This window comes from Nicrophorus vespilloides, unplaced genomic scaffold (assembly GCF_001412225.1).
Source record: "Nicrophorus vespilloides isolate i.1.1-1 unplaced genomic scaffold, Nicve_v1.0, whole genome shotgun sequence".
Classification (NCBI taxonomy): domain Eukaryota; kingdom Metazoa; phylum Arthropoda; class Insecta; order Coleoptera; family Silphidae; genus Nicrophorus; species Nicrophorus vespilloides.
In genome coordinates this window covers 154426-175785 of record NW_017095946.1, presented here as the reverse complement: position 1 = coordinate 175785, position 21360 = coordinate 154426, and the positions used below count along the sequence as shown (strand labels likewise).

The 21360-nt window shown below is 28.2% G+C and overlaps 9 protein-coding genes across 9 annotated transcripts in view; 5 read left to right on the top strand and 4 right to left on the bottom strand.

Moving 5' to 3' along the window:
• Positions 1-7160: 7160 nt before the first annotated feature.
• LOC108568921 (endocuticle structural glycoprotein SgAbd-4-like) lies at positions 7161-9906 on the top strand. Its single transcript, XM_017930270.1, has 3 exons — positions 7161-7261; positions 9241-9353; positions 9419-9906. The coding sequence occupies exons 1-3, from the start codon at positions 7247-7249 to the stop codon at positions 9702-9704; spliced, it is 414 nt and encodes a 137-aa protein (XP_017785759.1). The 5' UTR covers positions 7161-7246; the 3' UTR covers positions 9705-9906.
• Positions 9907-11982: 2076 nt separating this feature from the next.
• LOC108568932 (endocuticle structural glycoprotein ABD-4-like) lies at positions 11983-12663 on the bottom strand. Its single transcript, XM_017930283.1, has one exon. The coding sequence runs from the start codon at positions 12598-12600 to the stop codon at positions 12118-12120; it is 483 nt and encodes a 160-aa protein (XP_017785772.1). The 5' UTR covers positions 12601-12663; the 3' UTR covers positions 11983-12117.
• A 640-nt stretch (positions 12664-13303) lies between these two features.
• On the top strand, positions 13304-14096 carry LOC108568948 (endocuticle structural glycoprotein SgAbd-4-like). Its single transcript, XM_017930298.1, has 4 exons — positions 13304-13427; positions 13492-13628; positions 13682-13837; positions 13892-14096. The coding sequence occupies exons 1-4, from the start codon at positions 13395-13397 to the stop codon at positions 14016-14018; spliced, it is 453 nt and encodes a 150-aa protein (XP_017785787.1). The 5' UTR covers positions 13304-13394; the 3' UTR covers positions 14019-14096.
• Positions 14097-14454: 358 nt separating this feature from the next.
• On the bottom strand, positions 14455-14805 carry LOC108568903 (endocuticle structural glycoprotein SgAbd-5-like). Its single transcript, XM_017930251.1, has one exon. The coding sequence runs from the start codon at positions 14803-14805 to the stop codon at positions 14455-14457; it is 351 nt and encodes a 116-aa protein (XP_017785740.1).
• A 594-nt stretch (positions 14806-15399) lies between these two features.
• LOC108568902 (larval cuticle protein 8-like) lies at positions 15400-15750 on the top strand. Its single transcript, XM_017930250.1, has one exon. The coding sequence runs from the start codon at positions 15400-15402 to the stop codon at positions 15748-15750; it is 351 nt and encodes a 116-aa protein (XP_017785739.1).
• Positions 15751-16791: 1041 nt separating this feature from the next.
• Positions 16792-17115, bottom strand: LOC108568901 (endocuticle structural glycoprotein SgAbd-5-like). The gene has a single exon (XM_017930249.1). The coding sequence runs from the start codon at positions 17113-17115 to the stop codon at positions 16792-16794; it is 324 nt and encodes a 107-aa protein (XP_017785738.1).
• A 1823-nt stretch (positions 17116-18938) lies between these two features.
• LOC108568900 (larval cuticle protein 8-like) lies at positions 18939-19289 on the top strand. Its single transcript, XM_017930247.1, has one exon. It carries the CDS (start codon positions 18939-18941, stop codon positions 19287-19289), a length of 351 nt encoding a protein of 116 aa, XP_017785736.1.
• A 314-nt stretch (positions 19290-19603) lies between these two features.
• LOC108568899 (larval cuticle protein 8-like) lies at positions 19604-19954 on the top strand. Its single transcript, XM_017930246.1, has one exon. It carries the CDS (start codon positions 19604-19606, stop codon positions 19952-19954), a length of 351 nt encoding a protein of 116 aa, XP_017785735.1.
• A 692-nt stretch (positions 19955-20646) lies between these two features.
• LOC108568898 (larval cuticle protein 8-like) overlaps positions 20647-21360 on the bottom strand; it is a 985-nt gene continuing 271 nt past the window's right edge. Inside the window, exon 2 of the mRNA XM_017930245.1 lies at positions 20647-21006. Coding sequence (XP_017785734.1) covers positions 20647-21006 — 360 coding nt within the window. The remainder of the gene's footprint in view (positions 21007-21360) is intronic.

Here is a 21360-nt window from a genome sequence, read left to right as displayed (position 1 = left end):
ATGTTAACAACATCAAGATTTGTCACAAATAACGTAAAAGTCGGATTTTGGGCGTGGTAATATACGTGTACATCGACGATGCAATTAATCGAATAAAAGATTTTATGATTGACTTAAACTTTAATATAATTACCGTGACTTTATTTTCCTTTCCACTTCATAAATCATAAATACTCATTATGTATAAATAAGGTATTCATATGTTAATTTCTTGAAAATATATTCCATGGGAAAAAAGTTTTCTATTGGTATAAATGACCGATCAAAAATTGTAATACATAAAAAAAATTTGATAATGATTATAATTACTTATTTATATAAAGCAACCTGATGACCTACACCAATTGGAGACTAATTCAATAGAATTCTAATGGATTTTTTGCAATTAAGCGAAGAAATTTATTAAATAAAATCTGTTATATAATAAATTAATATTATTAATTAACAAAACAGTTATTTTTTTAATTCAAGGTTAAACTGATTGTTTTATTATATAATCTCAATAATTTATCAATTTGATGAGCCATTAATTAATTACGTTTATTTTTGGTAGGATAATGTAGAAAAAATAAAGTAACATTTTTTAATTAAATAATTATAATCTGTACAGATTTTGATTTTTTAATCTAAATTCTTTATATTATTTACGCAATAACTAAAAATGATGTGTGCATATATATTTAGCTTTCGAGGAACGCACATTTTCTGATGAACTCGTCGTTTATTTTTTTCCATTTATGCTCATTCTATTCTTTCGTATTTTTCTCTCATTTAGAAACGACGTCGCTTTGACCTTAGAATAAATCATCGCGCTTATATAATAGGATTGACCCCTGGCATCTTGCCAGCAGTAGGTGACCAACTCTCTTCTTCCAAATGTGACAACTAGCATTTAGCGTCTGCCGTATAAAATCCTAGAGGCACACGTTCGATCCTTATTTCCTTGAAAGATAAACCAGTTACGATATTTCTTTGTTTGTTGTAAACTAGAGAAGATTTGATAGCAATGTTTTGATCGTCTCCGAAATACTGGTACACGATCAGTGAATGCGATAAATTCAAATATATTTGGCGCCTAAGACGCGCTCGAGGTCGACCTTCACATTTAGAGAAGATGCCCGAGGAGGATAGCGATGATGATGTGAGAGGAGTTTTGGAAAACTCTGGAGAGCCCCGAGGCCGCTTTCGCGGTAGTTTCGCCGTCTTCCACAAGGTCGTGACGAGTCGGGACGGACGGAGCAGAGCCAACCAAATAAGTGTTGCATAATTTTTTTGTAGGTTGCGCGTTAGCGACATGCTCACCTCTTCCATCTTGAGATTTAACTATTTTCGAAATCTGCGGCCGATTTGTTTATCAATTAACACCGATTTACGATCTCTCTCAATCTCACACTCTCTCTTTCATTTTCTCCGTATTTTCTATCATATTATTCTTCTATTTTTGTTAAGTGTGGTGGCATGGTAATTGTTTACCAAGGATGCTGTGCAAACAATGAATGATTGACACAAACATATAATACTGCAGCAGATCCAATCGATACATGTGAAACTTTAATCAAATTATAAACCGCTGTTTCTACTCAGTTTTATTGCTCTTGGCCTCTTTCTATACAATATATGATTATTATTGTAATTTTTATTATAAATTACGAATAGAGAAGTATTGACATATTTAGTAATCATATTGTAATAAACACCGTAATAACTATAAACTTAAAGATTTAGATTTCAACAGAATCGGAATAGAAATATAATTTTAAATCAATAATTACTATATTATTACTAAATTTACTACATTTACTTATATATTTTTTATATATCATATAATTTTGAGTTATTATAAAATCAAAAATATCTCTGAAATATTATTTAACTTAATTATAACATATGCAGATGATACGTTTTGTAATTAGTTAACGTTAAAATAAAAGATGTATCATTAATTATAACATAGCTGTGTGATGTAATTGATTTTTTTAGTTTTCTGAAACACTTATATTTATTTGCTGCAGAATTTTAGCTTATTTACTAAAAATTAAGATAATTGTCGTTTTCCTATTAATATAAGATGAATTAAAGATGAATATAAGTAATTTTGTCATACATTTATATTCTTTTTAATTTGAAAATAGAAAGAGACACTGATTTTTTTTAATAATTTGAAGATATTTATGTCTAATATATTCTTACATATTTTTATGTGTACTACTTCATTACAACTTGAATAGATTTTAAATACGAGTTTAATCCGTTTCAAAATTTCCGGATTTTTACTCGTATAGTCAAACATATTCAAAAATACACATAATATGTGTACAGAAATCTTAAAAATGATGTAGCAGGCGCGCAATCTGGTACTTCTCTTCACATCGTCATTCGTTATGCAAAAGTAAGGACACTTAATTACATTATAAAATTATATTTATTTCAATTTGAAATTATATTGAAATTATTCGAATAATTTTTGCTAAACAATACGGAAAGAACTAAAAAACAATATTTTTATGAGTAATTTAAAAATATTAATATATTTTTAGAACGTCCTGATATATTTGTATATATTCCAACTTGATTATATCTTATAAAAAAATATTGTTTACTTTATTAATAAATTTAAGTTATGTTTTATCCCTATTATTGTTTAATGCTGCAAGTATAATAAATAACACAAACAAACAAAATGATGAGAACAATTGAGAAAAACAAAAGTATTATTTTCACGTTAGCGTGTAAAAAAAATCTTTGTTGTGTTGTATCGCAATCAAGAACGTGAAAAGCCAACGTATCTAAGGAATAGAGCACGCGTCTGAACGTAAAATATTCGCCAATTGCAAATATTTTTGTTGCGAAATTTGGTCATTGTAAAAGTGAAAATATTCATATTCTTGTACACGTAAATTAATGCAAATGCACATACTTACATTCGTATACGTCTCTAAGCATATTTTATTCGCAAAGCGAATTATGCAAACTAATTATTGCAGTTGTGACTATTCCAAGATAAATATAAACATGACAATATACGCTATCTAAGTACTTAATTTATTTGATGCTTTTTTAATTAATAGCGTATTTTTATAACTATAAAACCTAACTGTTTTAATTAAAGATAAAATAATAATAATATTAATTGCAACAATACAAAAAAAAAACATATTTAACATTTCCATACAATGATAATGACACAAAAAGTCAACTGTTACAAAGGGCTATTGACCATAGGTAGGGCAGAAAGCCTACTCAAATATATTATTTTACAATTGCTGTGTGTAAATATATGTAATATATGTACATAAAATATTTTGAAATTTAACTATTTTTTTATTTAGTATTTTTTTAGCTTGTGTTTTATGTATGAATTATATGGAAAATTTGGTGAGTTTGTTATTATAGATACACAAAATACTGTTGTAAATTAACAATGATTTTCAAGAAATATTTATGTATTTAAAAAAAACATATAATTTTAAGTATAAATTATGCAATTTTAATATTTTTTTAACATTGCATTCAGTCAACTAACTAATTGCGCATTAGAATAACTATGTTTCGGAGTGATTTATACTTGGAAAACCCATATAAGTATGTAGTGTTTGTGTACATCATATATTATGTATATGCCTGAGGAAATAAACTGTCTTTTATATTTTTTTAAACAATTTTATAAACTAATTTATGTACAGTATAACTTCAGTTCTCGAATGAGTTGATTCTCAAACATAAATCCAAAATAAATTAAATCCTCTAAAAACTAAATCGGCAATTAATAAATATACAAATAAGTAGGCTTTTAACTTAATTTTATTACTTGATAATTATATTTTTTTGCTTAACGAGTTTAGTCCGTTACAAAATTTTCGGATTTTTACTCGTATAGTGAAATACATATTCAAAAATACACATAATATGTGTACACAAGCTTTAAAAATGATGTAGTGGGCGCGCAATACTGGACTTCTCTTCTCATCGTCACTTCTATATGAAACCTCGCTCGCTAAGCGAGTCATTTTTCTTATAATTCATTGTGCTCGTTAAGCGAAGTGCTTATTAAGCGAGGTTCCAATATATTGCCTTTTTTTGTTTTTTATAAATTTTGAAACAAAACGCACTATTTTCTTGCCCATATAAGGATTTAAGTAGCGTTTGAATTTGATTTTCCATATCAACTAACTAAAATGCAAGAACAAAATTATGATTATATAAATTAAGTATTATTTTCTACAAAACTTCAATTAAAAAGACATAATATCATGTAGTAAATAACTTAATTCAATATTAATAAATAAATAAATAAGAATTTTATCATTTTTACATTAATTCTCATGGAAAAATTGGTTTGGTATTTGAACAATTTGGATTTTCAAAAAACGAAGTTCCACTGTTCAATTATTTGTTAATTACAGTATTTTAGGTCTATAAGACGCTATGTAAAAAACTAGAGATTTCCCGTCTTATAGTATATTTTGGATGGAAATACCTATGGCCTAACAGTTAAATATTTATTTATGTATTTTAACTGTTTTAGTGTCACAAATATACAAAAATAATGTTACATCTCATTTATAATAGCCTCACCCAATCTTCAATTTACTGATTTAATGTTAATTTCCTATAAGTTATTATTGATTTTCAATGTACGTGAACGTATCCTTTCTATTGATAAATAATTCAGTGGATAGCAGCTACAACATTTTAATAATATATTAGAAATAATTAAAAGATTTCCATTCCCTTCTGTTTCTAAACATCAAGAAAGTAATATAAAAATAGACATTTCATCAACTTGTTCATTAAATATTTCCATAATGACTTAAGTTTATAAATAGCTAGTTTTTTTTAGTAATTGATTTGAAATAATCATAATCACTTGTAAAATATCTAGGAATCCTTTTTGATTCAAAACTCAACCTCAATTCTCATTGCAAACAACTCAAGTCAAAATAAAATCCATATTTCTGTTCACTGACCTACCGTAGTTCAGAAATATCCATCCATGTAAAACATAAATATATAAATCGAAATCCCGTCCTAAAAAACCTTTCCGCATTCGAACATTCTACCCTTTGTATACTCTCCAAAATACGACATCCGTTGTAGGAGAAGTTAGGGAATACTTGGTGTACAGGAATATTATACACCAAGTATTCCCTGCAACTGAATACTTTTTAAATCCTAAAATTTTCATGGAACAACTATTAACAAAGTTTCAGAAAATCTGCTCTACACAATCCTCCTAATGATCTCTTTTACTCCAATACCAAAATAGTTATACCCCTTGAAATAACCAATATTGGCTCCCTCTATAAATTCCACAAAATCCAAATATCCATCCCAAATATACCCTTTTCCAATAACTAATGTCCCTTGATTGATGCCCTTCAATTTTTTTTGTAAGACAACGCTTCATTAGTTTTAATTTATAATTCGCTATTTTTTATAATAATAATAAACAAAATTAAATGAACAATTACAAAAGACTATTTTTTTAGATTTTAAATGCACTTGAAATAATTAAATATCCAAATTTCTTTTGATGTATCTTTTAGGTAATCATAAACTTTCATTTAAAATTAACATTTTTTTTTAATTTTATGAATTCGATTATTTTTGTATAATAATTAGATGTTAAATGATAAATGATGTGTAAATTAATAAGTCGTGAATTTATTGCTTCCATTGTAAACTGTGTATATTATTTTCCAATTGAATGATCGCATCGGCAATTGCGCTGATGGAAATCACCTTATTATCCTAATGAATTCCGCCCACAATTTAAGTAGCGCTTTCGCATTTAACGCGTTGAACTTCCCGAGACTTCGTTGTTTAAGATTGCAGATTTTAATTTCATTTGTCGACGAGCGACCGTTTCTTGTACAGATAAACGAAAGCACCATAAAACGAAGAGATATTAAGTAATGAATGTGACAATTTAACACAGCCTCGCAGCACGATCCTATGTTAAAGTAAGATGTAGATGCACCGGAGCATCCCGTCACGTTTCGAAGATAATTTACAAGGCAATTATGCGGACATTCGAAAGGGACGAATTATTATCATTACCATCACACGATGGTCAAAGCGTTTGCACAAAACGATTTAATGACAAATTGCTTTTAGCATTTTATACAAAAAAAAATGTAGACGGCGCTTAGGACCACACCTTACTAGGACGCTTATTACCAAACATGCAGCTCATAATAATAATAGTGATTACGCAATTTACGTTTTCTCGCGTATTTGCGAAATTTGATACGAGTTATCAAAACTTATTTTTAAAGTTTTTTCTTTTCTTTGTTTGCGTGTGTCTTTAATGGCATCAGATTGTTGAATAGAGCAAACAGAAGATTAACTCGGAGATGAATCTTCTTTGTTGGAATCAGAAGAGGCTTTAGCATTGGCATTTCGAATGCAAACGTGACTGCTAGTAAATCTATCGATGGATTGGAGAGATATGATATGATGATAAAAGCGAACCTTATTATTTCCCTTACAAAATCCCAATTACGAATGCATTCCGAATAATCGCAATTATGCATGCAAATATAATAATAATCATCATTTCAGCAGGGTTCCCGATTTGCGAAATTCAATGATTATTACCAAATTGTCGTCGAGGTTCAAAGATGCGATTGCGTAAGTCGCATTGTATCGTAATAAAAGGTTATTAAAGTATGCGAGAGAATAATAAACAAATAAATTAGACGAGAAAACCTTGTCGATCCTCTTATACTGGCTAAAGCATCCTGCAATCCATATAAAGTTGAATTTATACGGATGTTAGGTCCATCAATCTGGAATTGCTTCACCGTTGCATTCTAAACGCCTACTGACTGGCTGCGAGGGTGTCGACCGGTGGTAAAGGTATGCGTCTTTTAGGGGGGGAAATGCATTGGCTTTTATTTATTTGATTTTTCCTTCTTTTTTTTGATTTTATTTTCGAGAAGTGCGAGTAAAAATGGTAATTAACAGAAGTTAACGCGGGCTGCGTATAGTTTGAACGTTGTCGTCCAGATGAAATGCTGGTGATGGGGAAGATGGGAAAAGGCCGGAAGAATGCATTGGTAGGACGTGCATGATGCCATTCCCATGTGTTGTAATAAACATCTTCGGCATCAATTGTGTGTATGGGGGAAAAAGAATGATTACACTTTGTATGTCTCTATATAAATACGGGTGCGAATTGCGAACGGGGCATATGTCTGATATTTTAGTTTGTAGTTACTGTTTTCTATAGCCAGACATTATCATGGCCTGGTTACTGGTAAGTCCACATCTATACTTTTATACATTTATTATTAAATACACATATTACCGCTTACATTTAACTTTCAATACTTTTATACATTTACCATTATTATATACACACATAACAACATACATTTCAATTACTTTTCAAGTAAAACAATCCAAAACTAAATAATTTCTGTAATCAAATTAACTATACAATCTTTTTCATTCTAAAACTGATCAACAAAATATAATGATAATATCAACGTTTTTATAAACACATTTGTTTTCTTAACATCGCATTTCTGATTTCAATATATATTTTATTTTTAGATAATTTTTTTTATTTCAAAACTATAACTAAATTAAATCGAATGATGTTGTATAACTTTTAAATACAATGCATGGCTGTTTGTAGTTGATTTCAAAACTAAGCATATTTTATAAAAAAACATATAATAATATACAATAATTTTGTAAAAAAATTAACAAATCCGATAATAAATTAATAATAATTGTTTAAATTGAATTTATTGCTACAAATATATAAATGCATATAAAAATATTTGTGTATTTCAATAAGAACATGTTTTTCACAAATTTAATATATATCAATTATTTCACTCCAATATTGAATTTATATTCGAGCATAAAACATGTGATTTTACCAAAAAGTTTGTTTTACTCATTAAGAAAAAAAAATATATTAAAAAAATGTATTGAAATAACACAATCATATTAATTTTTAGACTTCTATATTTATCTAACTGTAATAATATATTGGGAAACTATATATAAAATAGTGTTTTTTTTTTATAAACTAAAATATTTACTCACATTTAAAAATTGTTAGTATGCAATAAGAATTACATTTTAAAGATTCAGTTGAAATAATTTATCTCAAAAAAAATGTAAGATATAAAATTTGCTATTTATTATTTGAGAACAGATTCTAATAAAATCATATATTTGGAAGCTAACCATTCTTACTAGATTGAAAGTATTATATAACTTAATATCATAGTTTATCTCAACATATTCATAAAAATGTACTTATCTTTTGCCAATATATATTAAATAAATTAATGTAGTGTATTAAATCAAAAATCATATAAATACTTGTTCTGGTCAAAAAAAGTTTATAAAATTTGTAATACAAATTAAATATTTATTTTATTGCAAATATGCTTGATTCAAATATAATTGGTTCCATAAACAGTTGTATTTTATTATAAACATTTCTCAATATATTGAAAATTACTTTGCAATTGGGTTTTCTGGCCTATTTGGTAATTAATAATAAACATTAAATTAACATCTTACACTCACATGAAAAGCAATATACGGCTTCAAAACTATCTTGTTTTTAAATAAAATAAATATCGTATTTAATTAACTAATAACATCGTGAATTTATTGATAATTAAAAGAGGATGTATCGATATAATTTATAAATAATGAGCATATAAAAAAGCTCAAAGTCATATAATGAACATTAACTCAGCATCTTCTGGTAATAAACAACTACGGATTACATTAATTACAGTGCAACCTTGCACATGAGTGATGAACAAGAGACGGGTGGAAGTGTTCATTTGCAATGTAAAATTTGTCACTTTCGTGCTCTGATTACCGGAAAATAATAGGAATTCGTAATGTAGCCTTGGAGTAGTAACTTCATTTCATTGTGTCGTTGCAACAAGTAAGTAACAAAAAAAAATGATGCAATTTTGAAAACAAGTATCGAAGCTGTTTATTGTTATCAATGCAATTAGTATTAGCATATTCAAATTCGACAACAATTGCTTCTTAAACAAACATTCATTATACATAATTAGAAGCGAGATGAAATATCGCCTTAATTAGCTTCGGTAACATTTCAAACACGATCTCTCTTAACTGTTTCATAAGTGCACATTGTGCATACAATTCAATTTAATAAACACATTATTATTAATTATTTCGCAAAGCGTAATCAATTGTGAGTGTGTTTCTGATTGCTTTTTTTTGTAGTGCTGTAGCCTCATATTGGGGTTAGTCGTAACGTTGAACGCTGCGCCTCAAGAACCCATAAAGATCGTTAGTCAGACTAATGAAATTCAACCTGACGGTTCTTACGATTGGAGGTAAGATTTATTTTCCTGCAAAGAAGATCGTAAAGTAATGCGTTTTTTTTTTTTGGAAATTTTAGTTATGAAAGTGCTAACAGCATAAAAGCTCAAGAAACCGGTTCGGTGAAGAAGACGAACGATGCGGAGAATCCGGAAGTAATCATTGCGCAGGGATCGTACTCCTATACCGATCCGGAAGGCAACCAGATCTCTTTGACGTACACCGCCGACGATGAGGGTGGCTTCCAACCGCAGGGTGCGCATCTTCCGACCTCACCTCCAATTCCGCCAAACATCCAGAAGGCTTTGGATTGGATCGCTTCGCAGCCATCCACAACGGAAAGGGCCGGTCGTAGAAGGAAATAAAGCATTCTCGCGTAGTTTCCTCGCATATTATTACAGTCCTTTTTTATATATTTTTATATATTAACAAGTATTTATTTGATGATTGTGATCCAGTTTGATCTTGACCAACGCTACGTATATGTTTCCATGATTTTATATTCCTTTGTATATCGTTTTAATCGAACATTATTTTGAAATGAAAATAATAAATGCAACAACATTTTATGTTTTGATATTAAATCCTTAAATATTCTTAAACCATTTCATACATCTTCTACTTAATAAAAATAATCATTAATAAAATATTGATCATCAATATTAACTCTCTTAAAACTCAACCTAAAAAATCAAAGTAAATTCTGAAATCTTAAATCATTAAAACTTATGCTAGACTTAATTATTTTTTATCAATTGAAAACAAAATATTAATCAATAAACCACTATTAATTGACATATTTAACATGTTAATAATTTCAAATAATTATTAATGAAATGAAAATTAGCAAAAAAACTAATTTTATTTACATATGATAATTGGTTCAGGGGTTAAGAAAAAAATAATAAATATATATATAAAAAAATCTAAATACACATATTTTTTATATAGTAAGAATAACATCTTACTTATCCAAGCATATAATTATTCAATGTAAGTATATAAGCTGTGTATACAAATTAAATCTATACACAACTACGTTTTCAAACTTTTAATGAGGAAAAAAAAAACGTTCGATACACAAATTATAGAATTTGCATAATTATATTGTATACACAACGATTGCATAAGAACTTGCATGTACTTTAATAAAATTCATTTTCAAATGGCTTAGATCTTCTCAATCCTTTGTTTCTTTTATATTATGATTATACTCATTACTATCATTTTTAGTAAATATTATTAATATAATATTAATTTTAAATTAATAACAAAAAATATATTACAAAATATATTTAAGCTTAAATAAAATGACTTAGCTAAATAAATGTGTCTTAGATTTTCTAAATCTTTGTTAATTTCCAGAATCAAATAAATAAATTTGTTTTTAAATTTGCAACATATTTATTTTTCTTTGAACTTCAATATTCTCAAAGTCACGTCCGAGTTCATGAAAAAAGCCGACGTTATTATTTATTCCGAACATTCTTTGCACTGAACTTGTATTGAATGTTAAATTTGCGTTTATATTTATTTCATTTATATTCTCAATATAATTCCATTTGGTATTCTTTTTTACTCTACTTTACTTAAGAAAATATTTATAACAATATCATTTTAATTCTAATTTTTCATTATCCTTACGGTCTTATTTCTGATGTTTTTTCTTAGTAATTTTGATAGGTCGCTAAAAAAATAATTTATGTAATATTTTAAAAAATTATTATATGATTAAGTGTACGACATCTAATGGCAATCGACTCAAGTTATATATTGAGCAGCGATTCTAAAGATGGCAGCATCTTCTATACTTTCACATTAAACATTCAAGTAAAATGTAAAAAATCAAAGATTTTATTTATATTACTGTCCTCACAAAATCATAATTCTTAGAGACCAAATATTAAAGATTATAACTATTTTTTGTTGATGTTAAATAGATGGAATTGTAGATAAATATTGATTCGAATAGATAAATGACTTTCCTTTTCTTCTATTAAATTTGGTATACAAAGCTAAATTGAATGATGTAGGAAGAGAGGCCTAGAACGAGCGATGCAGTAATACTTATCGGATAGGAGTACTACTACCTACTGTTATTCAACACAACTGAGATGAGCACTTTCACTGTTTAGATGTTAACTTTTCTGTCAACATATTACATAGGCCTACAACCTACATACGAAAGATGCCGCGGGTATTTTATTTTTTATTTTCCCATTGCATTCAATGTGAGTCAACAAACGGCCGTTATGTTATATAATATACAAAACCCAAATGCTATTAACAACGTAAATTCCAGAAACTCAATGAATTTATTTAAACATTTCATTTTACAGACCTATTTATACCTTCTACCTATCCGAAATTATCGTTATTGTAATTTTATCATAATTTTTATTAACACAATAATTCATCATTTTTTTTAAGTTTACTTACTATGCTATACTTACCAATCGATTTGTTAAAAATTTGTCTAATGTGTCCTAATTTCCAAGGCTACTAAAACCTTCTTCATAAGTATATAGAAAAGGTATATTGATTCCTAAGATTTATTACATATTAATTCAAATATTTATTGAAAATATATAGATTTACATGTATACAAATCGTACATTATATAATAACCACAAATTACGTTGGTGGAGCGGTAATCTTACTAAACATTTTTTTTGTAAAAGAAAGTTATATAATGATTCAAATGATATTAATTCAAGTTTTTAGTGAAAATACAAAGATTTGCATGTATACAAAATGCACATTAAAAAATAACTTTAATTATTCCTTTGGTGGTGGAGCAGTGGCCAAGTAATCCAAAGACTTCTTGATGATGGCAGGAATTTCCGGAGCCACTGGCAAATGATCCCCAATTGGTTGGTATCCATTCTCGTCGGCTACGTAACTAACTTGATACGTTTTTCCATCCTCAGCTGGATAACTGTAGCTACCATGAGCCACGGCCACGGTTTCATCTCCAATGGTTTTCAGTTCCCCGATGACTTCAGCTTTGATTCCGTCTCCAGTTTCGTAGCTATGGCGATAAGAACCGTCCGGCTCAAGAACGGATTCTTGCGAGATGATCGGGATCTCCTCTTTCTCGGCCAAAGCACACCCCAAAACACCAACTAGGAAGAACACTTTGACTGCTAACATTTTCACGGTTTGTTTGAAACTGATGCTTGATGACCATTGCAAGACAGTATTTATACATAAATTCGACTCTATAAATAAGCAATTGTTTAATGCACATACAGAAGACATCACTTGAAGGCTTCTGTTTTTTTTTTAAATTTATTTACTCGAGACGCAATACAAAAAAAGACCATACTAAATTTTTCATTGCTATGCAGCATTGATGCCACCGCTTTCAAATTCAACATATACTCAGCATGTAATAACATAATTACCTAATAAATAATTAATTTTGTTGTTCGGCATTTCAGTCAGATATGTACATTACCAAAAGTCTCATTATGTTTGCTAAGTAAGATTTGTGTATATGTCAAAGGTAAACATTGTTGTAATAGGATACTTATTATTCTTGATTTATACAGGAACATACATTTTAGTATAAATGAAATAAATAAGTAAATTTTTAGTATTTATATAATATTTTAGTTTTTACTATAAATTAATTAACAAACTACACAGAAGATTTTCGATGTATTTGAAAAAATGAACAAATTAGATAGATTTGATATGAAACATTTTATTTAGTACGATTTTATAATACGTAATCATTTTCTGAGATGAAATGGTTCTAAATAAAGAGTAAAGTGTGATGTAGGAAAAAGGAAGTTTCGTGAAGATGAAGGTGTGAATACTATTTGAATACAGTGGTCATCTCAAAAATTCATGGCCGCAGATGCAATAATTATGCAAACATTTGGCAATTTGTATGCGCACAGAATATTCAAAGCGGATGGATAAGATTGAGGTTGATTTTGTTAGCACTTCTTTGGAGCACATTGGGCAAACAGTCAATTCGTATATAAAGAGTGAACAATCGCCTCGAGCCCATCAGTCGTCACGGAAAACTGCACTAAAATTGTTTGATGATCAATTCTAAAAAAATGTTATTCAATATCGTAAGTAAATAAACCTAATTGTTCAAACAAATGTTGAAGAGAGAAAATCCAAATTGTTTTGCAGATTGCGTGCGCTTTGGTGGCTTCCGCCTTTGCAAGACCACAGGGAGTACCACTAAACCAACCACAAAGTAACACCACACCAATTGCAATTCTTTCGCATTCTGAAGCAATTGGAGAAGATGGCACCTTCAATTTTAAGTAAAGTATAAAAAATAATATGATAGATTTAAACTAATTATACACGATTTTAGTTTCGAGAGCGAAAATGGAATTCGCGTTGATCAAACTGGATACAACAAGGTCATTCCTGCAACGAGAATTGGAGACGATGTAGTTGATAAGGTTGTACAAGTAATCACTGGCTCCTATTCATACCAAGCCCCAGATGGCACCCCGATCAACTTAAGGTAAATGATCATACATCAAGTGATAATTATTTCAAATTTTGTATCTTATTGTAGCTTCGTTGCTGATGAAAATGGATTCCAACCCGTCGGTGATCATTTGCCAACTCCTCCACCAATCCCGGAAGCTATCCAAAGGACATTGGATTTACTACCAAAAATCAGTGAACCTTCCACAGCCTAAAGCATGGCTTTATTCTAAATAAATGTACCCCTAAATGCCTCTATTCATTAAGTCATGTATAAGTGTAAATAATTTGTGTTCCGAAAATTTAAATATAATATAATCTAAGTGTTCTAAACAGGAAAAAAAATAAAGTTTATAATTGTGATAAGATTATTTCATAAATTAACTCCAAATTCCAATAAAATTGAGTAAAAGAACTACAATAATATTTAATAATTGTTAATTCTTATTGGAAATACTACAATCAAAATAACAAATGACATTTTAAAAAGAAGTTATATAATTATTTCTTATACATATAAAAATTAAATATAAAAAATCAATATCAGATAAATGATAATTTTAAATTAGGAGACAAAATGTATTTAAAATGAAGAGACAATAAAAATAATGTTCAATGTGCGTTCTTTATTCATATACAATAAAAATACATTTAATTATCTTTTGGTGGTTTAGCGGTAGCCAAAACTTCCAAATTCTTTACAATCGATGCAGGAATATTGTCTCCAATTGGACGGTATCCATTTTCGTCGGCGATGTATTGAACAACGACATCTTTGCCATCATCACCATGATAGGAATACGAGCCTTCAGCTACTTGAACATCTTTGTTGTTCACGTTCTTCAAAGAACCAGTTTGAGATACTTTAGTTCCATCTTCGCTTTCGTAATTGAATTTGTAAGAACCATCTTGATTGATTTCGGCTTCTTGATGCAAGATTCCAACTTCGTTAGCAGTAACTGCATAAACTGCAATAATCACGATGAAAAGTTTTGCGTGCATGTTGTTTGTTTAGTCAGTGGATAACTGATACCGAAAACTTACATTTAATTCATATTTATAGTTGCGACAAGTTTAATAAAAATAACTTGTTATTCTCCAAATCCAGTTTTTTGTATTAGACAATTATTTAATAAAATTTTATGAAGTGATAGTTGAAAAATGTACTCTTTTTGTATATAAATTTGTCATCGATGTATGTAACAATAAATAATAATATTATTTAATGTATTCTTATAATAAAAACCCCCTTTGGTCAATGTTTTATATTTATGTTATAAATTAATATAATTGAAGTAAAATCTTGTTTTTGTTCAATTGCAATGAGTCAAAATATTCTAAAAAAATGCAATTAATTTAAATATTAATTTGATCATTACCAACTTTTGATAATAGAGAATAATATAAAATGTCACTCTATTAAAAAGAAAACTTTATGTTTTTACCTGTTCATAAAATGAATGCAACAGAAAAAAATGTTATTAATAATAGGAGATTGTAATGAAACAAGTTTTCTTTTTAATTTAAACTCCAGACTATAAATATTGTGCATCATCTTGCATTTAACATCAGTCATCCACTGGTTGAATTAACAAAATGTTCACTAAATTCTTAATTGTTGCTGTTGCAGTTTACTTTGTAGCTGCTGAAGAAGTTGGAATTATTCATCAAGAATCTGAATTCAACCAAGACGGTTCTTACAAATACAACTTTGAGAGCGAAGATGGAACTAAAGTTTCAGAAGTTGGATCAGTCAAAAATGTGAATAACGTAGATGTTCATGTAGCTGAAGGCTCGTATTCGTACCATGGTGACGATGGTAAAGATGTTGTGGTTCAATACGTCGCTGATGAAAACGGTTATCGTCCACAAGGAGACAATATTCCAGCATCCATCCTGAAGCATTTGGAAGTTTTGGCCACCGCAAAACCACCCAAGGAAAATTAATTTTGTTTATAATATATGAATATACGACTTGAATAAATACTCAAATTTAACCATAAATATAGATTATTTTATATGCTTAATCCCAAAAAATCTTGAAGGAAATAAACTTTTATAATGAATATCTTGATTTAACGAGAGAATATAAGTATTCAACTTCAACGTCTTTCTTTGGTTTATATTTTATCTAAAAACAACATTATTCCTGCACAAAATATAATTATATCTTTCAACAAATGCTCATAGTTATATAAATATATACAACAATAAGAAATGTTTCTAATTAATACATTTTGCGTTTTAATTCTACTTTTATATTTACTTTTATATTTTATTTAAAAGTTAAAAACAGCATTTACAATATTACATAGTGCATATAATATATTGACTACAATTAGCATTTGTATTTCATATTTAAACAATGTATTTGACTTTACTAATATATTTAGTAATTATGTAATAAGTTTTGACAATAAATTGTTGATGTGAGCTCATTATATTTTTTTTATATAGAACAATTTTCTTCACAATCTGTTCATCAATGTGAACATTGAGTAAATTTAAGATCGCGGTTGATATTAAATGCATAATCTTTGCCGGTGGATAGTTACCATTATGATGATTTGATTTTAATTTGTTGGTTGGCTGACGTCTTGTAATAGTAGTATATTGATGCTCTGCGATTCCACTAATTCATTTGACTGTAAATCTGCTGCTATCCTTAACATTGTCATTGTCCATCGACTTGTCTGAAGGTCCATATCTTTAACCTCATTCATTTGACAGTCCATCTGTGATGAACGATGGCCCTATTGCTGCAAGCACCGAAAGGGCTCACAAAGGGACTGGATTAGAACCGTCGCCAGTTCGATCGTAGGTAGGGAGACTTAACCATTCAGCTATTAAAGCTACTTATATAGATAAAACATTTAATTTCATTATTTTTTATATTGATATAACTTTAAAATCAATATTAATCTAATAATTATTTTTCAAATATCCATCTCTATTATATTTTTAAACATAAAACATTTCACAAATAATTTAATCTTGTTTTTCTGGTTGAGCAGTTGCTAAACCCTCCAAGTTCTTCAGGATGGATGCGGGAATATTGTCTCCTTGTGGACGGTATCCATTTTCATCGGCAACGTATTGAACCACAACATCTTTGCCATCATCACCAATGTAAGAATACGATCCTTCAGCTACATGAACATCTTTGTTATTCACATTTTTGACTGATCCAACTTCAGAAACTTTGGTTCCATCTTGGCTTTCGTAACTGAATTTGTAAGAACCATCTTGATTGAATTCCGATTCTTGATGGAGGATTCCCACTTCTTCGGCAGCTACAAAGTAAACTACCATAGCAAAGATTACAAATTTTCTGAACATGATGCTTTACAACTCAGTGACTGACTGATATCTAATCGAAAACTGACTTGGATATTTATAGTGAAATCAGAATCAGAGATTGTTTAGAATTGAACTAATCATAATTCGAATAACAAATAAATTCAATTGTTATGATACTTTTGAATCTTATAACACATTATTGCGTTTTTGTATGATGTTTACTTGTACAAACAACTTTAGATACTTTATTTATTAATAAAAATTGTAAAACGAATAAAATTATTATTAAAAAGTAGCAGAGATAGTGATTGAGCAAGTTGCTTTTTTGACTGCAAATATTGACTATAAATATTACATGTCTTCTTGAATTCATCATCAGTCAACAACTATATCAATTAACAAAATGTTCAAGAAACTTTTAATCGTTGCTGTTGCAGTTTATTTTGTAACTGCAGAAGTTTTAGGAATTCTCCATCAAGAACCTGAAAAGAGCGAAGATGGAACTAAAGTCTCTGAAGTTGGTTCAGAGGAAAATGTGAATAACAAAGATGTTCATGTAGCTGAAGACACTTACCATGGCGATGCTGGCAAAGATGTTGTTCAAAACGTCGCTGATGAAAATGGCCATCGTCCACAGGGAGATAACATTCCATCATCCTTCCTAGAACCACCAAAAGAATAATTAATTTTGTTTGTAATATATCAATAATTAATAAATATTCAATTTACAGCCATAATTACTGACAATTTTATATTTCATACTTAAACCAAAAAAAAAATGAACAAAATAAACTTTTATAAGTAATACTTCGAGTTAACAAGAAAAAAATAATTATTTAATATTTTATCCTTCAATTTATATTTTATAACAAAATTTTCTTCTTTACAAAGTAAAAATATGAATTTCTTAGATAATTGTGTAAAAGTGTATATATTTTTTTAATATCTACTAATCTAAATTATTTAATATTGTTAATGAAACCAGTAAACTTTTGATAACTATTTAATTAGAAAATTCGATTATCTAATTTAGCTATAATGAAAAAGTTTGGATTAGAAATGAAATAAGATAACAATTCATTTTGATATATTATTATTTTATTATATATTTTATAAATTATTTAACTTTCATATGCTGGTTTAGCTGTGGCTAATTCATCTAAATTCTTCAAAATAGATGAAGGAACATTTTCACCAAGTGGATTTCCATTTTCATTAGGTGCGTATGGAATATCATAAAAAATAGAGCCTTCAGCTACATGCAGATCTTTGTTATCAACATTCCTTCTGCTTGATCCAACATCAACTCCACCTTCGCTTTCATAGCTAAATTTGTATGGACTCTCTTGGTTGAATTCAGATTCTTGTTGGAGGATTCCAATTTCTTGAGAAGCTACAATGAAAACAGCAACGATTAATGCTTTTACGAACATTTTGTTGTTGAACTGGTCACTAACTAATATAAAAGAAAATTTTATATTTATATAGAAAGAAGTAAAACTTAAAAAAATATAACTTGTTTCTGTTTCATAAACAAATTAAATTGAGTTTTTTTTTATAATTATTAAAAAATTGCATTTAAAAATTATGAATGAATTATCTTTTTTGTATATTTTTAACTTACAAAATTAATAATACGAACTTCAAGAAGTAATTAATTATAAATTTATGATTTTATATACTTTAACTGTTTAGAAAAAAAATATATAAAACGATAATTAAAAAGTAGTAGAGATTGTAACAAAACAAGTTACTTTTTTACTTCAATTCCTGAGTATAAATATTACGTTTCTGTTTGCATTCAGCATCAGTCGTTAACTGTCTCAATTAACAAAATGTTCACTAAATTCTTAATTGTTGCTATTGCAGTCTACGTTGTAGCTGCTGAAGAAGTTGGAATTCTCCATCAAGAATCTGAATTCAACCAAGACGGTTCTTACAAATACAACTTTGAGAGCGAAGATGGAACTAAAGTTTCAGAAGTTGGATCAGTCAAAAATGTGAATAACGTAGATGTTCATGTAGCTGAAGGCTCGTATTCCTACCATGGTGATGATGGTAAAGATGTTGTAGTCCAATACGTCGCCGATGAAAATGGATATCGTCCACAAGGAGACAATATCCCAGCATCCATCCTGAAGCATTTGGAAGTTTTGGCCACCGCAAAACCACCTAAGGACAACTAATTTTCTTTACAATTTACATGTTACACGATTAAATAAATGCTAAATTTTGAATAATAATTACTGATTATTTTATTATGAAAACCTCGATTATTTATATTTTATATTAAAACCAACATTTACTCCTTAATATTTATAATATATAGTATTTAAAAATGGTATAATTATTTAATGTATGTAATATATACATAAGCAAATTAATATAATTTAGTAGAGATTGTAACAAAACAAGTTACTTTTTTACTTCAATTCCTGACTATAAATATTACGTTTCTGTTTGCATTCAGCATCAGTCGTTAACTGTCTCAATTAACAAAATGTTCACTAAAATCTTAATTGTTGCGATTGCAGTCTACGTTATAGCTGCTGAAGAAGTGGGAATTCTCCATCAAGAATCAGAATTCAACCAAGACGGTTCTTACAAATACAACTTTGAGAGCGAAGATGGAACTAAAGTCTCAGAAGTTGGATCAGTCAAAAATGTGAATAACGTAGATGTTCATGTAGCTGAAGGCTCGTATTCCTACCATGGTGATGATGGTAAAGATGTTGTAGTCCAATACGTCGCCGATGAAAATGGATATCGTCCACAAGGAGACAATATCCCAGCATCCATCCTGAAACATTTGGAAGTTTTGGCCACCGCAAAACCACCTAAGGAAAACTAATTTTCTTTACAATTTACATGTTACACGATTAAATAAATACTAAATTTTGAATAATAATTACTGATTATTTTATTATGAAAACCTCAATTATTTATATTTTATATTAAAACCAACATTTACTCCTTAATATTTATAATATATATTATTTAAAAATGGTATAATTATCTAATGTATGTAATATATACATAAGCAAATTAATATAATTTTGATCAACAAAAAATATTTAATAATAATAGTAAATATAACTATAAATATAACATCATTTTTTATAGATTTTATATATTTCAAAACTTATTAAATGTAATTTATATAATACAATGTATTTTTTTTAATTCAAAGTTTATAAATCACTTTCATTAATTAATTGAAAACAGCAATAAAGGTATAAATATTGAAGTCAATACGCTTTTATTTCTGTATTTTCTATATAAACAATACATTCTAATTTAATAGTATAATATATTTTGATGAAATGTTAATAAAAAAATATATGGAAAGTTGATAGACTAACCTTAATTACATTGATAAACTATTGATTTTATTTCATCAATTTATATATTATTTCATACTATCTGATACAACCACTAAATCAATAAGAACTTAAAATTATACAGAAAATAAACAATATTATAATTATTTTTCAAATATGCATCTTTATTATATCTTCAAATATAAAACATTTCATAAATTCATTAATTTTCTTTTGCCGGTTTAGCAGTTGCTAAAACCTCCAAGTTCTTCAGGATGGATGCAGGAATATTGTCTCCTTGTGGACGGTATCCATTTTCATCGGCGACGTATTGAACTACAACATCTTTGCCATCATCACCATGGTAGGAATACGATCCTTCAGCTACATGAACATCTACGTTATTCACATTTTTTACTGATCCAACTTCTGAAACTTTGGTTCCATCTTGGCTTTCATAGCTGAATTTGTAAGAACCATCTTGATTGAATTCAGATTCTTGATGGAGGATTCCCACTTCATCAGCAGCTACAATGTAGACTGCAAGAGTAACGATTAAGAATTTAGTGAACATTTTCTTGTACTACTCAGTAATTAAGTGATAACAAATCTCGAATAGATTTTGGTATTTATAGTGAAATAATACTTTAAAAAAAGCAATAACTTGTTTGAGATTGAAGAAGAGATTGTTTACAATTTAGTAGATCATAAGTAAAAATAAAGTAGAATATACTCATTTTATCTATTATTCATAATTTTAATTATATATTCATAAAAATTAAATGTATAAAACAATTATTAAAAATTAATAGAGATTGTAGCAAAACAAGTTTTTTTTTAACTACAATGATCAATCAAATGTATTAAACAATTATTAAAAATTAATAGAGATTGTAGCAAAACAAGTTACATTTTTTAACTAAAATTTCTGACTATA

Coding starts and splice junctions, on each gene's coding strand:
- LOC108568902 (XM_017930250.1), top strand. CDS start 15,400: ATGTTCACTAAATTCTTAATTGTTGCTGTTGCAGTTTACTTTGTAGCT.
- LOC108568900 (XM_017930247.1), top strand. CDS start 18,939: ATGTTCACTAAATTCTTAATTGTTGCTATTGCAGTCTACGTTGTAGCT.
- LOC108568932 (XM_017930283.1), bottom strand. CDS start 12,600: ATGTCTTCTGTATGTGCATTAAACAATTGCTTATTTATAGAGTCGAAT.
- LOC108568948 (XM_017930298.1), top strand. CDS start 13,395: ATGATCAATTCTAAAAAAATGTTATTCAATATC. Junction 13,428..13,491: donor AAAAAATGTTATTCAATATC/GTAAGTAAATAA, acceptor ATTGTTTTGCAG/ATTGCGTGCGCTTTGGTGGC. Junction 13,629..13,681: donor GATGGCACCTTCAATTTTAA/GTAAAGTATAAA, acceptor ACACGATTTTAG/TTTCGAGAGCGAAAATGGAA.
- LOC108568903 (XM_017930251.1), bottom strand. CDS start 14,805: ATGCACGCAAAACTTTTCATCGTGATTATTGCAGTTTATGCAGTTACT.
- LOC108568901 (XM_017930249.1), bottom strand. CDS start 17,115: ATGGTAGTTTACTTTGTAGCTGCCGAAGAAGTGGGAATCCTCCATCAA.
- LOC108568899 (XM_017930246.1), top strand. CDS start 19,604: ATGTTCACTAAAATCTTAATTGTTGCGATTGCAGTCTACGTTATAGCT.
- LOC108568921 (XM_017930270.1), top strand. Junction 9,354..9,418: donor GACGGTTCTTACGATTGGAG/GTAAGATTTATT, acceptor TGGAAATTTTAG/TTATGAAAGTGCTAACAGCA.